The sequence below is a fragment of the Colossoma macropomum genome, unplaced genomic scaffold (assembly GCF_904425465.1).
Source record: "Colossoma macropomum unplaced genomic scaffold, Colossoma_macropomum, whole genome shotgun sequence".
Classification (NCBI taxonomy): Eukaryota; Metazoa; Chordata; class Actinopteri; order Characiformes; family Serrasalmidae; genus Colossoma; species Colossoma macropomum.
In genome coordinates this window covers 23,452,112-23,467,815 of record NW_023494809.1, presented here as the reverse complement: position 1 = coordinate 23,467,815, position 15,704 = coordinate 23,452,112, and the positions used below count along the sequence as shown (strand labels likewise).

The following is a 15,704-nucleotide window of genomic DNA, read 5'->3' as shown; positions in this document are numbered from 1 at the left end:
AATTCATTGCTTTTGTGTTGCGCATGATGAAAAAAACAGTTTGATTTACAAATGTCTGATGCCAACAGTCTGCATTCTCCCAACCGGTTTGACAAAAAGTCTAAAACAGAGAGATCCACTGCATCATGTTTTTCCCTATGGTCAGGCCATGCACTGTGCTACTACAGCCGAACGAAGATGAAATAAAGTGTAGAACACTGTCTAACATACCAAGGAGTAGACGGAGTCAATTAGATACAGGATTCAAACTGTAAAGGTCGTCTCTACGCACTGAAGACGCAGAACTTTATTACTTCAATAAGTTTACGTCTTCCTTACTGATGCTAATATGTGCGCAGAAGCTTAAATGTCAGTCTAAATCAAGTATGAGAGCCACATACATCCATCTGCATTAAGGAACGCAGAGTGTTAAATATTAAATATGCTTCTTAACTGTGCGGAACTGTGATCACAGTAATTTTCATTTATTTTAGGTTTCAGAAAAGAAAGCTCCAACAACGTAGGAGCAATCACTCATTAACTTTTCCACATATCAGCAATAGCTGCTAATAAATGTCAAGCTGTTTATTAGAACAAATAACATAGGATCGATATCAATATAAAACTAGATTTTAATATGTTATTTACTGTGTTCTATAGTGCTACATTGCATCTCTCAACCTCATCGATTTAACAGGATTCATAAGATATTGTTTTCATGGTTTCCTTCATCAATTTTGTCTCACTACAATACCCAGCATGCATTATGCAAATACATGCTACCATTAGGAATCCCTGTGGTGTCAACCAATCCTGAATGCTAGTCACTGATCTACAGGCTAATAAATACAACCAAGCTAGTATTAGTGTAGGTTTTACTTCATTCATCAAACGAAATCATAAAGAAAAGAGCGATTCTATCCCTATTCAGAAGAAAAAGGACACCAGAGAGATGTTTCACCCTTTCAGCCAGAGAAAAGAAGTCACACTGACTTAGTATATTTAGTCAGGTAGCTACTTTAGCTTCCTAACTTTAGCTTTTAGCTTGGTGTCGTCCAGACAAGTCATTTCTGTCATTTGAGTTATTAATTCTCAACACAGTAATGATGATGTAAAGGCAGTTACTACAATTATACAGCAGCAATAAGATAAGCTTCTTAGCAGTAATGCTACCTATCTGAAATCTTTCTTCATTCATCAGCTGGAAAAAAAATCAAAAGAAGCTCATCCCCAAAAATCCGCCAGAAGCAGTTTGTAGTTTTTCAAAAGTTCCTCCCACCTTCAAGATACATCATCAGAAGAGGGAGGGGGGTTACTAGTCTTTAAACTAGAAAAATCTCACTCTAGAGACTACTGCAGAACTAGGATGTGAGTAAGCTTGCTTACAACAGATGCAGTGGTGTAATGGTTATTTTTTATTGTGGCTGGAACGTCCTAAAAATTATATCAGTCGATAAATTTAATCTGGCCAGAAATTAAATGGTCTTCAAAATTTTTAGCTACACAGACTGATATGACTGTCAAATCTCAACAGTCAAATGTCTTAAACCCAAAGTGCAGAAACTAAAGCTTAGAGATTAATTGTTTTATATCTAAATTGTGATTTAAAAGAGAGCATTTTTTTCAAATCGCAGGAGCTGAAACTTGAATTAGATTGCAAACAGATACAAGTTTCAGTTTCAGCACTTACGTTTTTGACAATTGCAAAGTTAACATTTAAGATTTAAAACTTTATATTGACCCCTTAAGCATTTAACTTAACATCAATACTTTTGTAATGCAATTTATGAATGCAATTTAAATCGCAGTCACAACATTGATCAGAAAAAATACAATTAGATATTCTCCCCAAATTGTTCAGCTTTAAATTATATAAATATTATAGGGGGGCAAAGTTTATCAGGAGTCTTAGCAGTTTCATGGCTGTCTGTAAATCAGCTTTTATTTTTCTGTGGTGTGTTATGGCATTTCCATGCTAAAGTTTGGGTTTGGATCCATTTGGCATGTTTTTTTTTTATTTCTACTATGATTGTGTTTATCTGAATGGAGGAAGTGACTGTCAGTTAAGCAGTCTATAAAATGTGAATGGCTCTTATTACATTAAAGGCATGTATCATCCGATATAATTGGCCAACCAACATATCGGTCGGCTCCTAATACAAAGCCATCTGAACCATAGAGCTGGTGTTGCTTTCAAATGCCTCTTCACTGGGAGGTTTAGGCAGACGTGCACAGGCACATTAATCAAATCCGGAGAGAAGCCACAGCACCAGTTTTATACAGAGGCTGCAGCATCAGCTGTCTGTGTTTTTAATGCTCTTCCCCTTATTAAAGCTGCACACTCAGCCGTCAACACTCTGAAAGCGCCTAATATATATCGCTGGGAGAGCCGTACCTGGCGAGGCAGTGCAGGGAGCCCTTTGTGTCTTAATAAAACTAACGGCCAGTGTTGTGATGGATGTGAGGAGTCAGCCGCACGCACACGTAAGCTCTTTTAGAAGGGGAGGTGGTAATGGGTAGTATTTAATAACTGCGCATAAAAGTCATCATTTGGTAAAATACAGGTTGCTCGTAATCAGGCAGAAATGAAAAACTGACAATGTATCAGCACAATAGCTTATTGTAGTCACCTCATATTTAATGGTTCATTAGCCGTATCAGCACTGGAGCCTTTATCTTTGTCTCCATCGCAATATGAACTTCGCACACCGTGCTCCGAAAACAAACCTTGCAGATTCATTTGTGCACCTCAAACAACCCACAGCAGTAATTTAACTCTTTCTCCTTTTTTGATATCCGTCCTATTTTTCTCAATTTTAATGCAATTTAACACTTGAGAACACACTGTTAGTTTTACCCCAGTTCAGTCAAGATTAATATTTATCTTCATGCTGATATGGCACCGACGGTATGCTTAGTATTCGGGCTGGGATTAGCAGTGGGCAGAATTGTCGAAAATGTATTTCGTAGTATAATTAAAATTTCTGACAGTTTCTGTATATTTCAAAACATAAATGGTGCAATAACTGTACAAAAACTGTTTCACGTCAGAATTTCTACAAGGTTGAAGTAGACTTCGCATCGAGCAGCTTTTTGTTCTAATCTTCTGTTCCACCTTAAATGGAACAGCAGTTATAACTGCAGCACCATCTAAGGTGGAACTGGAATTCTGAATAAGAAGGCAACTTTAGCTTCACTGAATTTCTCAAGTCATTCGTCTTGTACATGCATCACAAATACTTGTGCCTCTGACTGTCAGACACTCCTGGAATTTGGAATACTGCACTTATCAGTACCAGCCAGTTCACAGCTTCTTTCGTGCATAAAGCCTTGAGACTTCGGCCTCATCTGATGCAGGTGAAATCTCAGGCCACATGAGAGAAAGCATGTTTGAGGCTAAGGCTAACCCTAAAAGACTGGCTATACCTTTATGTCTGCTGCAACAAAAACAAAGGTGGTTTGTACTGTTTGTATGTCGCATTATCCGCGCACGTTGGTGGCATACCAATATAATGGTTATGACTAAGCTCCACTGGAAGAGGAATTTCAACCAGTATACTGGATGAACAAGAAAATTCGCCAAGTACTAGCTGGTATGATAAGCAACTTTTGAAAGTTGCTAAATTGAAATACAATTCATACAACTCATAAAATTATTTGATAAGTGCCATAGTATACTCATTAAATATGAAGGGTATTTCACAGTAATACATTCAGTATGTCTGGGACAGTTTCCATTTCTGACAGAGGGGGTGACAAACCAAAGACCCTCTTAATTAACTTATTTAGCAGAACAAGCTCTTAAACAGTGTCTGTGGCTTTGAGTCACAATAGCTAAAAGAAAAATTATAATTTTGTCACCATTACTACTACATTACTACTTCTTTAAGTGTTTAATACAAGAGCACATCAGAGAGAAACTTTCGGTGCAGTAAAATTTGTAACCTCACAACTACTGAATGTTAATAATTAAGAATGAAGAAAACCAGGGCTGGAGTTTTGGATCAGAAAGCAGTGCACTGCACACTCATTCACACTTAATGGAAAGAAAAAATACAAATTCAACCAACTGATATCATTATCAGTAATTATTCATAAATTGATAAGCAGTCTGAGCTGTAATCAGTATTGGGTCAATACCCAGAAGAAAATTCTGGATTGAATATAGGAGAAAAATATATATATCCAAGCAAATTCTGTACCAAATCTCACCTGAAATATCACAGAATTGCTTGTAGCATAATACAACCTAAAGGAAAGTAAAGTTGGTCACGTGATAACAGCCACATGTAGCCCAACATTTACATAAGAAGAAGCTTTTCATTTTTTAGACAAGAATTACAGTTTTTTCATTTTACAGCTGTGGTTAAGTCACATCATGCTACTTAGTTGTAGGTACAGCAGAGTGTCTGAGCAGTCTGAGCATACTTTCAGATGAATATCTTGAATGAAGTGCTCCAATTAAAAACAGCTCATATTAAAGTTTATTTTTTTAATGAAAAAATACTGTCTAAAATCGGTATCAAACGATCCTTTTATATTGATATTGGAAAAGAAAAATCGCAATCGTGCCGTGTCTATCTTTATGAAAAAGAAATCTGCTGAAACCTGAGCACACTTTTTTCTTTCGAGCTTCCTTTATTACACCTCCTAATTAAAAAAAACTGGAGCAATATGTTGAAAAAAACTAATAAGTTCTTAACAACATCAGTGCTTTAGCGCAGAGCTTGGAGAATTGTCTTTTGGCTCTCCTCATTTCCCTTTTAATCTCCCACTCTCAGCAGCCGGTAAACCCTGACACTAATATTAAAATGACAAATGCACTCAGATCGCCTGTGTGACCTGAGAGCCCACTCGAACTCACAGCCGACGGCACTAACAATTCAGCTCCGAGCACAGGTAAAGCCCAGCCATGCGGCTCAATGTCGAACGCGCTCTGTGTGTCGAGTGGGAGACAATAGAGCTGTATAGAGAGGGTCTTACCTGCTCTTTAACTGAGGCCAGGATGGCAGAGGTGGTCTCTGTTTCTGCTTTGTCCCCGTTGGAGGCGTTCAGCCCTGGGCTCAGCATGGCAGGATTCTCAGCTTCGGCTGGCTGGTCTGGAACTGGCATGTCTCAACCTGGCAATGACAAACGGCTCCATCAGCTCCAAAAGATATATTATATCAAAAGAGTCTTAGAGCAATTATCCCAAATGCATTTCATCAGCCAAGATGTGTTTGGCGTCGGAAGTTAGATTTTTTAGCTTTGCACTGTAGCTGTGAGGCTAACAGCTAATATGTAATGGTTGTTTATAGCGACTTGTTAGCACTGAGTAAACTACACGCCAAAATCATTATAAATTTGCTTCAAACAGTGCTGAGGCATTGAGTCATTGAGTACATTTACATGCACTTAAAAATCCAATTGTTTTTGGATTCCGGCAGTTTTCTGATCTTTCAAGTGGGCACGTATACAGCGCACTCCGATTTCTTAGATCAAATTAAGGCCTAGAAAACTAATTTAAAAATCCGATAAAGAGAGCTCGATTTTAGCTCAGTGATCAGGTTCTTCACTGCATGTACACTCTTACTACTCTTTCTTTTGGTTTTCTCAGTCTGCGCATGTGTGAAAAGACCGCTGTCCCAGAAATGGCAAGCAGCGTTTAACACAGCACACACAAAATGGCAACAAAACACTTTTGGTTGCAACCAACTACATGCTTGCTGAAATGAAGAATTTAAAAATGTGGCTTACTGACAAAATCAGATTTTTTTGCAAGTGCATGTAAATGCACTCAATGATCACAAATCTTTGGCAGATGCTATCACAATGGCAACGTTTACAACGTTTGGTCATGCAAAATGGCGCTGAAAAACAATGCTTTATTCCAACAGCCACACCCTGCTTCACTTTTTCCCCCGTAATGGTGTGAACATAGCTGAGCTATGCTAGTTCCTATTGGCTACTTACTCACTTAGCAAGTAGTAGTAGTTGATTGTAGTAAACACAACCAACTACAGCATACAGTACAGCATACTGACATCATACACATTAGTGTTAAAAATTCAAAAATGTTTTTTCCCTCTGACTGTGGTAATGAGTGGGTAATATAACTACTATGAAATTGGCTAGTTAGTGGTTGTCATCCTCACTATAACAATATCTCTGGGTCATAATGTATGCTAGCTAGCCCCCTCAACATGTATTCATGCCACGCACCCCCAAATGACATTCGGACACTGTATGTTATTGTTATCTAAAACAGATTTGCGCGATTGTAAGTGGTGGGATAAAAGTTTTCATTACTCATTAGCAACATTGGCCTTTTAGCTCCAGGACGAAGCCACAGAAGCAAACCTCAGACACAAAGCATTGGGGAATTAGGGTAACTATCGTGTTAACTGGGTGACAGTGGGCGAAGTATAGTGTGCATGCAGGTCTTGATGACCACTGTATGGGGTGAGTATGACTATAGGTGTCTCACAGTAACTTGCCCTTTTCATAGGTTTAGAATGGAGAAATGAAGACATTAACACTGAAGGTGACAATCAAGCTCTACTCACAGTCACATGACCACTGAATTACGACTGCCTCATTTTCCAGATTGCATAGTGACGGTTGGCTAAATTTCTCCAAACTGTCATGGTTAAAAAAATCACATTAACTATGGATTTGCACGGAAAGCTTCTGTAATGCGGCTTATTTTATTCCAACTACCACCAACACACATTTGTTTAGAAGAGCATGAAAATAGGTCTCAAAAGAATTTGTGGCAACCATAATGAAACTGGGCCATTTCGCTACATGTCATCATAAGAAAAGCTATGGCAGCTACTGAGTTGGATACCCCAGCTCTCCAAGAACTAATTTCTACTCAGATAGCCACAATATGCAACAAAGCCTTTATCTAGGGGTCTCCATCCTTTTGTTGAATGACCTCTCACTCCACCCATCACAAACCTAATGCTAGGTGATACTAATAAACTTCAATTCATCACAGCATCATAGAATTAGATGTTAATAATAAAGTTAGAGAACCTAGGAAATGTCCTGCAAACCTGACATACAGTCTTAATATGAAGGTTCCTAAATTGTTCTTGGATTAGAAGTAGGGTTCTAGGGAAACAGAAAGCACAGTTCTGGGGAACACTTTTAAACGGTGTAGAATGGCGTACATCATGCGTAGGTTCTTCATGCTCGCCCATGTCATTTACAAAAATGGTCGAGCCACTGAAAGGTTCTTCAGGAAACCAAAATTGGTTCTCTTACAGCACTTCAAAGAACCCTCTTTGGCACTTTAGTCGTTTAGAGTGTAGCTTGTCTTGATTAGACTGCTTTGTCTTTGATGCTTTCTTTAACTATCTTTAAACAATTCTCCTAAAAGTGCACAAAGGGAACCTTATAAAGTGTTTTTCTATTGCCGTGGCAACAGAGACATTGCTGTATGGACCAGCATGTTATTGTGGACATAATGCGCGCCATCTGTCATTAGTAGGGCTGCAACAACTAATTGATTAAAGCGATAAAGTTGATAATAAAAAAAGTATTTGCCAATAAATCCTGTTATTGAACTAAAATACTAAAAAAATTTCCAAAGGAAAAAAAGCATGTCCTTGCTTTTCAGTTAGCTCTGTTTTAACTCAGTCAACAGAAAAAACAGCATACCACAGTTATGTCATGACAATGTTTTGTCTCTACAAAAACATTTTTAATTCACTTAAAGTTTAGGTTTTGGATGACGCTCTCTAGGGTGGAGATTTTTAAGCCTCTGTTTTCCATGTTTGAAAAAGTAAAATATAACTTTTTGAAAAATATCACTCACATGCTCAACGCTGTTTTGCCATGTCGAGCTTCAGGACTCACAAGTCTGACATGGTTAATGACTGGGCTGTTTCTGTGTGGTAATATCAGGTTTAATTATGGTGTTACCAACCACATGGAAATGAATTTTGCTTTGGTTTATTATTAGAGAGGAAATGATTTGGTTATTTATTGTTTTTGAACTTTTCACACTGATTAAAACAGCATTTTCATGAACATCTATTTTTACCTATTTGTATTTTTGCAAATATGATTTAGAAGATACAGAAGGTGTTCAATGTGTGAAAGAGCATTTGTATAAAAGGAGAATATGTATCTTTCATCATTTTAAATAAAACATTATGTATAATGTTAAATATCTGAAGGGGAACTTCACCAATTTTTAAAAAGTTCCACATAATTAAATGGCCCGGATGTAGACAAAGTCCTTCAGAGTGGTTTGGTGTGAAACACTCCGTTCTAGAGCAACTTACAGAGTTAGAATAGTTAACAGTGGTGGCGATAGAGACTGGACATATGAAGGGTTTAATGCCTCTAAAAGGTCCTTCACAGAAAGTTATTACACAAAGTGGTTATGACTATGCTGCCTGGTGCCTGAGACATTGTTTTACCATAGTTTTGGGATAAGACTTTGGTCTAAAATGCATTTTTTAAAACCCATTCATGGCGGAGAGGAACATGCAGGGTGTTGTAAGTCAATGTAGTACCTAAACGAAACTTTCCATTTACAACACCACATATATAAACATATACAGGCTCAGTGGCTGTTTTGGGAAAAAAAAAGAATAAAATTGCTGGTTGTTTTGGAAAAAAATATTTGGAAACAATTAATTAAATAGCTATATTTGCACTGCAAACATTGTGACCCCTCATTACTACCTCCACCACGACTGTAAAGAAATCTGAGTCGGCAAGTTTCTCTACTATGAGCCACTCTGATTCCCTTTGTTTACATCTCAACCACTGAATTATGCAGACATTTTGAAAAATCAGTGGAATTCCCCTTTAAGGTGTCTGCACCTTTTCTTTTCCCAATTAATCAAAAAGGACTGATTCATTGATCATGGAAATAACTGTCCGTTGCAGCCCCAGTGAGTATATTTACAGAGATGACAACAGCAGAGAATCAGTATGAATAAACAGACGAATACTGCAGTGACAAATGTTGTAACCACATAACAGCAATAATGCTAATGTTCACCATTTCAACGACAATGTAATGACCTACCAAGCCCTCTCTCTGCCTCTCTGATGACACGCTGTAGCCCACGCTGGCCTGATTACACCAGCGGCAGCAGATGAGCATGTGTCATGTGGAGGAAAACTCATGATTGATAAAACCTTCAGAGCATCTGTATCGATTAGAGACAAACTCCGAATAATAACCAAGGCATTAGCGGCGCTCCCTCGATGAAAACACACAGACCGTGACAAATGGTCATGCAGGACGTTGCCGTTGCATTCTGTCACACTTGTCGGCTGAAGCAGCCCAGCCTGCCAACTTAGTGCCTCCCTTAATAAAGATGACTTGCCTCATCTCGCAAGACGGCAAGCCTCCACCGAGCTTTCAGAAAATCTAATTATACCTACTTACAGTGCAATTTCCAGAGTGTTTATCTAGCTCCATCTTCCCTTCACACATTAGTATGCCTGGTTATATAAGTCACCCAGCAGCCTTTCAACACGTCTGAAGAAAAGGCGAATTTACCAGGATAATTCCACAGCATGAGCTCCTCAGCTCTAACATCAGCCCAGCCTCACTTTCCGAGAATTATGACAAATCATTTAAAGGGCCCATATGTCTGACAACTGAATTTTCCTCACTTTTTTTAAATAAGAGTTTGATGTAGTATGGCAACTTTGTGTGCATTCACTTTCCAATCCATACAGAAACTAAGCTACAAAAACAGTATGTTGTACATTCACTGATTTTGTGATGTCACAAAAACCAGCCCATCTCCATTTTTGTTGGTTTTTATTTTTTGACATGAATTGAATGACAACTGACTTTTACATTGTGTGAACATTTCATGATGCATAGACCTATCTATTCCAAGCTATTCATATATATATATATATATATATATATATATATATATATACACCTGGGAATATAACCTTTTTGCATACATTTACATGAAAAGCAAGGAATATTGGTAACACTTTCTATGAATGTCACCTTTGTAAGCATCTATAAACACATTTATAACATGTTATAATGTATTCATAAGGCATTATAAACATGGTTATAAATATTTATAAAAAAAAAGAATTACACTGAATTACACTTTATAGCCATGTTTATTATACATTATGAATTGTTACTATAATGCATTATAAATAGTGTTAATAACGTGTTATAATGTCAGTGCCAAAGAAGTCAGTCCCAGCTTGGAGAGCGTAAAGACAAATACCAAGCTAACGGTGGTGTACATTACCTTTCCCACATTGGGTAAAACACTGATGGCAGCACTAGTTTAAACTCTGACATTTGAAGCCTGTAATGAGCTTTATTGTGAATGTTTTAGTGTTTCAGTAAATCCTTCAGTAAATACTTCAACTTGAAGCCTCACTCTTAACACTGGAGGAGGCTTTAGTACAGTACGCTTCACTTTACTTAGAGCGGACAAATACGACTTATGAGCTCTTATAATTTGTTATGATCAGTACTTATAATGTATTATATTAACAATTCATACTGCATAATAAACATGATTATAATGTATAATTTTGTATGTTGTAATTTTAATGTATAACATTTTTATAAATATTTATAGCTATGTTTATAATGTCTTATGAATGCATTATAACATGTTATGAATGTGTTTATAGATGCTTACAAAGGTGACATTCATAGAAAGTGTTACCGGAATATTTGTGCCTTCTCTTGTAAAGATACCATTTTGGAGATACATGTTTTTCTTTGTATAATTTCAATGTACAGATACATGCAAAAGGTTAGGGGCCCTGGTCAAATGACATCTTTTGTTGATTTTCCAAGTGAAACTACGTTAACACATCCTCTACAGAGAACACACTTCTGCACATTTTAATGCACAATTACTGTGTATTTGCTGAATTTCATTTATTAAAAAAATGTAAGTGTTGCTCGTTCAAAAGAGCTCGTGCACATTTTATATTTTATGATGTTTTAATTAGTTTAATATGTTAAACTCAGCAAATAAATAGAGATTGTACACAAACATTTGCATAAAAATGCCATATTTAAGTTTGTTTCCTGTAGAGGATGTGCTAACTTATTTTCCCTCAACAAAAGATGTAATTTGAGCTGTGGTGTTCAAGCTTTTGCATACAACTGTATAATTTACATGTATCAGTCTTTAAGGCTTAGTAACAAAATCAGTCGGGTTAAATCTAAGAGATAATAAACCTTTAGAAAACGGTGTAGAAATTATTAATGACCATTTTTGGCAGAATGAAATACAGGAACAATGTTGGATAAGGGCCCTTTAAACCAAGTGCTATGCCATCACTGCGATCTGAGTTTACATTGAGGGCGATTTTCTATCACACACAGGCCGGACCATGAGAAATAATAGCAGACGAGGTTGGACGTGATTGGGAGATCAAGCCAACGGTCACTTCCTCTGCCTGTCAGTGCTCTTCCGCTGGCTGCCCTTCACTGTGTGACCTTCAAAAGCAAGTTTGGTTCATTGGACATGGTCAAATGATCGCCTCAGTAGGCTGCCTGTCGTCAGGCTAAAGCCAAACGTGACCTGATAACAGTCATGACCAAAACAAAGAAGCAATGAAATGTCACCAGACGGGTCTTCTGCATTAAGACAGAGGATGATGCATCTTCAGAATGTATAGATTTCAAAAAACACCATCTATTACCTGCTCTGTTGCAATACTTCATGTACTACTCTAGAATGTATTTATTTAGGAGATGCTCGACATCATGGACTCTTCATTTGGGACAGAAGATGTTTTAACAGATCATTTAAAGTGATTTTAATAAATAATGCACCTGTTAAGTAAACGTGTTTAGAATTACTTGAATTGAATGGTGTTGCTATACTGTGCCAAAAACATCAGCTGTACGGAAATATTTCAAAGGTTGTGAAAAGCCTACGTGTCATTTACATATACATTTCTTTAGCTGAAAAAAGGTAAGTTACAGTAAATAAACAATGTTATTGTCATTTTTTTGGAAAAAAAGGATTAATACACTACAGTACTGAGAAAAAGTCAGAGATCATGCTTCATTTGTTTTATTTCCAGTCAAAAGGCCATTAAGAACAAGTTCTTCAGTTTTCAGGAGATATTTCTGAAGTGACGATAATCTACTAGCATAAGGTGAGAAAAAGTCAAAGGAAATTAGTAAAACAGCAGTTTCCAACACTGGAGTAAAAAAATACTGAAAGATACAGAGAAAATGTGGCGACTGTGCAAGACCTGGAAAACCACCAAAACTGTCCTCATCACATAAACAGCACTTAAAGCTTTTATCTTTGAGAGAGAGGAGAAAATCAAGCTGCTTCAGATCTGAAAACATCCACTGGTGTTTCTGTCCATCCTTCCACTGTGAGAAGACAACTCAGCGCTATGGGTCTGAAAGGATGTGTAGCTGTCAAGAAGCCTCACTGAGAGCGAAATAGATAGAAAAGAAGAAAATTTGCAAATCAAACAAAGAAGCTGCTGGTGTTCTCAGAGCCATGAACTGGCCAAACCAGGGACCAGACTTCAATATCACTAAATGTGTTTGGAATTACTTGGATTGTGCAAAGCAGAACATTCAACCAGCTTCTAAGACTGAACTTAGGTAACTGAAAGCAAGTCTCCTGAAAAGAATGGAAGCTGTGATAAAGGCAAATATTTCTGCTTGTTTTCCTGACATGGAAAAATGTATAACTTGTACTTACATTTAAAAAATATAAATTAAAGAGAAGGGTGGTCTCTGACTTTTGTACTGTACTGGATAGGCTCAACAGTAACCAGACACCCCTTCTTATGAGTAAATTCAGCTACTTTAAGGTGACCAATTGATTATACTGGTGTTCAATTGCACTTTCACAGCCTGCAGAATCTCCAAAGCTTGTATGATCTCCAAGCATTGCAAACACAATGGAAGGGGTATAAAGCTCCCCAGCACTGGACTGTAGAGCAGCGGAACCATGTTCGGTGGAGTGCTGGAGCTCCATCCAATACCTTTGGAATGAGTTGGAGCAGCATTTGTGATCCAGAACTAATCATCCAACATCATTACCAGACCTTACCGATGGTCTTGTGGCTGAATGCAATCAAATCTTCACAGCAATGTTCCAACATCTACTGAAAAGTCTTCCTAGAAGAGTAGAGGCTAATGCTGCAGCAAAGAGGGGACAAACTCCCTATTGATACTCTTGATATCAGGAGAAACATTGAACACGTGTCTACAAACAACTCCTCCTATATCTTACAGCAATAGTAATCCTGAACAAGGTTGCCAGTAAGTCCTGTATACTTTCGCATTTCATACAAACGCATTACTGCGAATATCCTTGTACCACATTACATTATCTTACCTGTGAATTCTAGGATGACAGCACAATTAATTTCTCTCTCAGTGACTTGTACTTGTACTTGTAAAGGTAAAATGGCTTTTGGGAAGTTCAAACGTACAAGGCAGCGAAATAGTGCATTCATATCTCACAGGCCTTCTGGAACAGATCCGTCTGTTTAAACCCCAGGCTTGAAAAGCAATCATCAGAAAAGCTGCCTTCCCACCTCGGGCTCGGAGATGTGGTTTAAGCAAGAGGACTGTGGGCTGGTCAGGGCATTCACAAGGACTTGTGAGGAGTCAACATCAGAACAATGGTTATAAATAATCTTCAAAAACTTATTCAGCCCACATGGCCTTTTCATGCCTTATTTACCAGGATATGATCCCACAATAATGCCTTTCTGTAAGCATAGGACATTTTAAAACAGGAGTTAAAAACTAGAAGAATTACACTTCAACTTCATTTAGGGCCAGTCCGAGGTCAATGCTGCAATTAAGCAGACATTTTGCCTTAATTGATGTGTCTCAAACATGCTGTGTTGCCCCTCGGCTAGAAACACTGGTCTCTACAGTTTGTTTTCCCACTGAATGGCTTTTGATAAAGGAACAGGTGAACTCCTTGTTCAAATGCAAAAAAACTGCTTAATAAAGGACATGAAATGGTGTTTGTAGTTACATTAATTAAAAATTCAGAAGCGTTCATGTTAAATTACAGCATCATTTTGTTACGTAACCGGAAAAGAACACAAGACAGAAAAACACATTCGTTGAAGCAACAGAAAACATGTCGCGAGCTAAACACATTACTGCAAAAGTACTCTCAGAGTTAAACCTTTCAACATGTCAGTATGCAAACGAGGGTCCCTTGTAGTCTCATTAAAATGTAATGCACTGTTTATCACGTTGGCTTATTATCCACGATGTAATGCACACAATGCCTTGCGCTTCACAGCCTGAGCTGCATCTCCAAATACTAATCGAGCTCTGGCTGCTGGAGAGATCGGCGAGTCTCGCAACAAGTGATTTGTTGTGGGTTTAAAATCTCTCAAGTGGTTTATGGAGTGGCATCATCTGATGGCTGGGTATGAAAGAGTCAAAGGTAAATTGCCATCAAAAGGCAAATCGCAGTCAAACGCAGACTGTTTGCTCAGTGTGGGCTGTGTGTTTGGACCATTAGCATCAAAGTCTCCCCCTCTCCACTTTAACAAATGACCATCGCCGCTTTGATACGATGATTTCCGATCGCCTACATCACAGATATTATGAAGTCATTATGGCTTCCACAATCAAGTCACTCCTCACAAAGCGAGATTCTTTGTGGCTGCTTCAAAGCTAAAGCCTCTTAGCGCAGTCTCGCTCCTTTAACTGGCTAAAAGAGCCTCGCTAATGCAGTCAGCAACAGAGGCGATAATTTATACTCTGTTTAATATTGGCCTGATCTGAGAACGGCAAACACAGCACCAGAAATAGCCTGGGGTGAAGAGGGCAAAAATGCCCCATATTCAACATTTTTGCTACATAAAACACAAGTATGGGGCTAAAAATGGAACCCAAAATAACTGTATAAGTGAAATATTTCCAAAAGCGTTCAATTGTGCTTGCACCTCTTATATAATCTCCATAGAAAAGCACTGCCAATAGAGCAGTGTTATTAAGGTTCATATTTTATAGTTTTTATTTTAATTAGTTTTTAATTTAGTTCTTTATTTTGGTTTCTGATATCAGTTTCAGTTAGTATTTAGGGTGTATTTTCTAGTAGTGGTGTCAAAGTTTTTGTGTTAATAATGAGTTAATGCGATAATTAATGCCAGCACTAAGTTTTTTCCTAATTTGACCCTTTAAAACATCCATACTTCCAGGTTGAAGCCCAGCTGCTCGTGTGCTGTTGCTAAGACTCCATAACTGTAGTTCAATTGACGATGATAAAACCAGACTTATTTCCAACTATTGACATAGTGAATTTGTTTATTACTGAAGATCACTGAGTCTTAAGGGGGAATTCCAATGATTTTCACATAATTAAATGGTTAAGATGCACAGAGTAATTCAGCATGGTTTGATGAGAAATGCTCTCTTTCAAAGAAATTTACCAGCACATTGTTGACTGAATTGCTCACAGTGGTGGTGATGGGAAACAGATGTCTAAAGTATTTAATGTCTCTAAAAACTCATTCACAGAAACTTATAACATGACATTCACTGCCAGATGTCTGAAATGTTGATCTGGGAGAGTTCTGAGAAGAGATTTTACTTAAAAAAAGTATGGTGGAGTGATACGTGCAGGGTGTTATAGGACATTTACCATTAATTACCATCATCAACACTACAAAAAAAAAATCACTTGAATAAAAAATCACTTGTGTTTTCAAATCACTCTGAATGACGGTTAAATTACACTGAAATTCCCCCTTAAGTA

The 15,704-nt window shown here is 37.7% G+C and overlaps 1 protein-coding gene across 1 annotated transcript in view; it reads right to left on the bottom strand.

The window, feature by feature from the left end:
• Positions 1 to 15,704, bottom strand: part of ctnnd2a (catenin (cadherin-associated protein), delta 2a) — a 547,011-nt gene that overhangs the window by 488,419 nt on the left and 42,888 nt on the right. The window contains exon 2 of the mRNA XM_036558377.1: positions 4,963 to 5,099. Coding sequence (XP_036414270.1) covers positions 4,963 to 5,091 — 129 coding nt within the window. The 5' untranslated portion in view covers positions 5,092 to 5,099. The remainder of the gene's footprint in view (positions 1 to 4,962; positions 5,100 to 15,704) is intronic.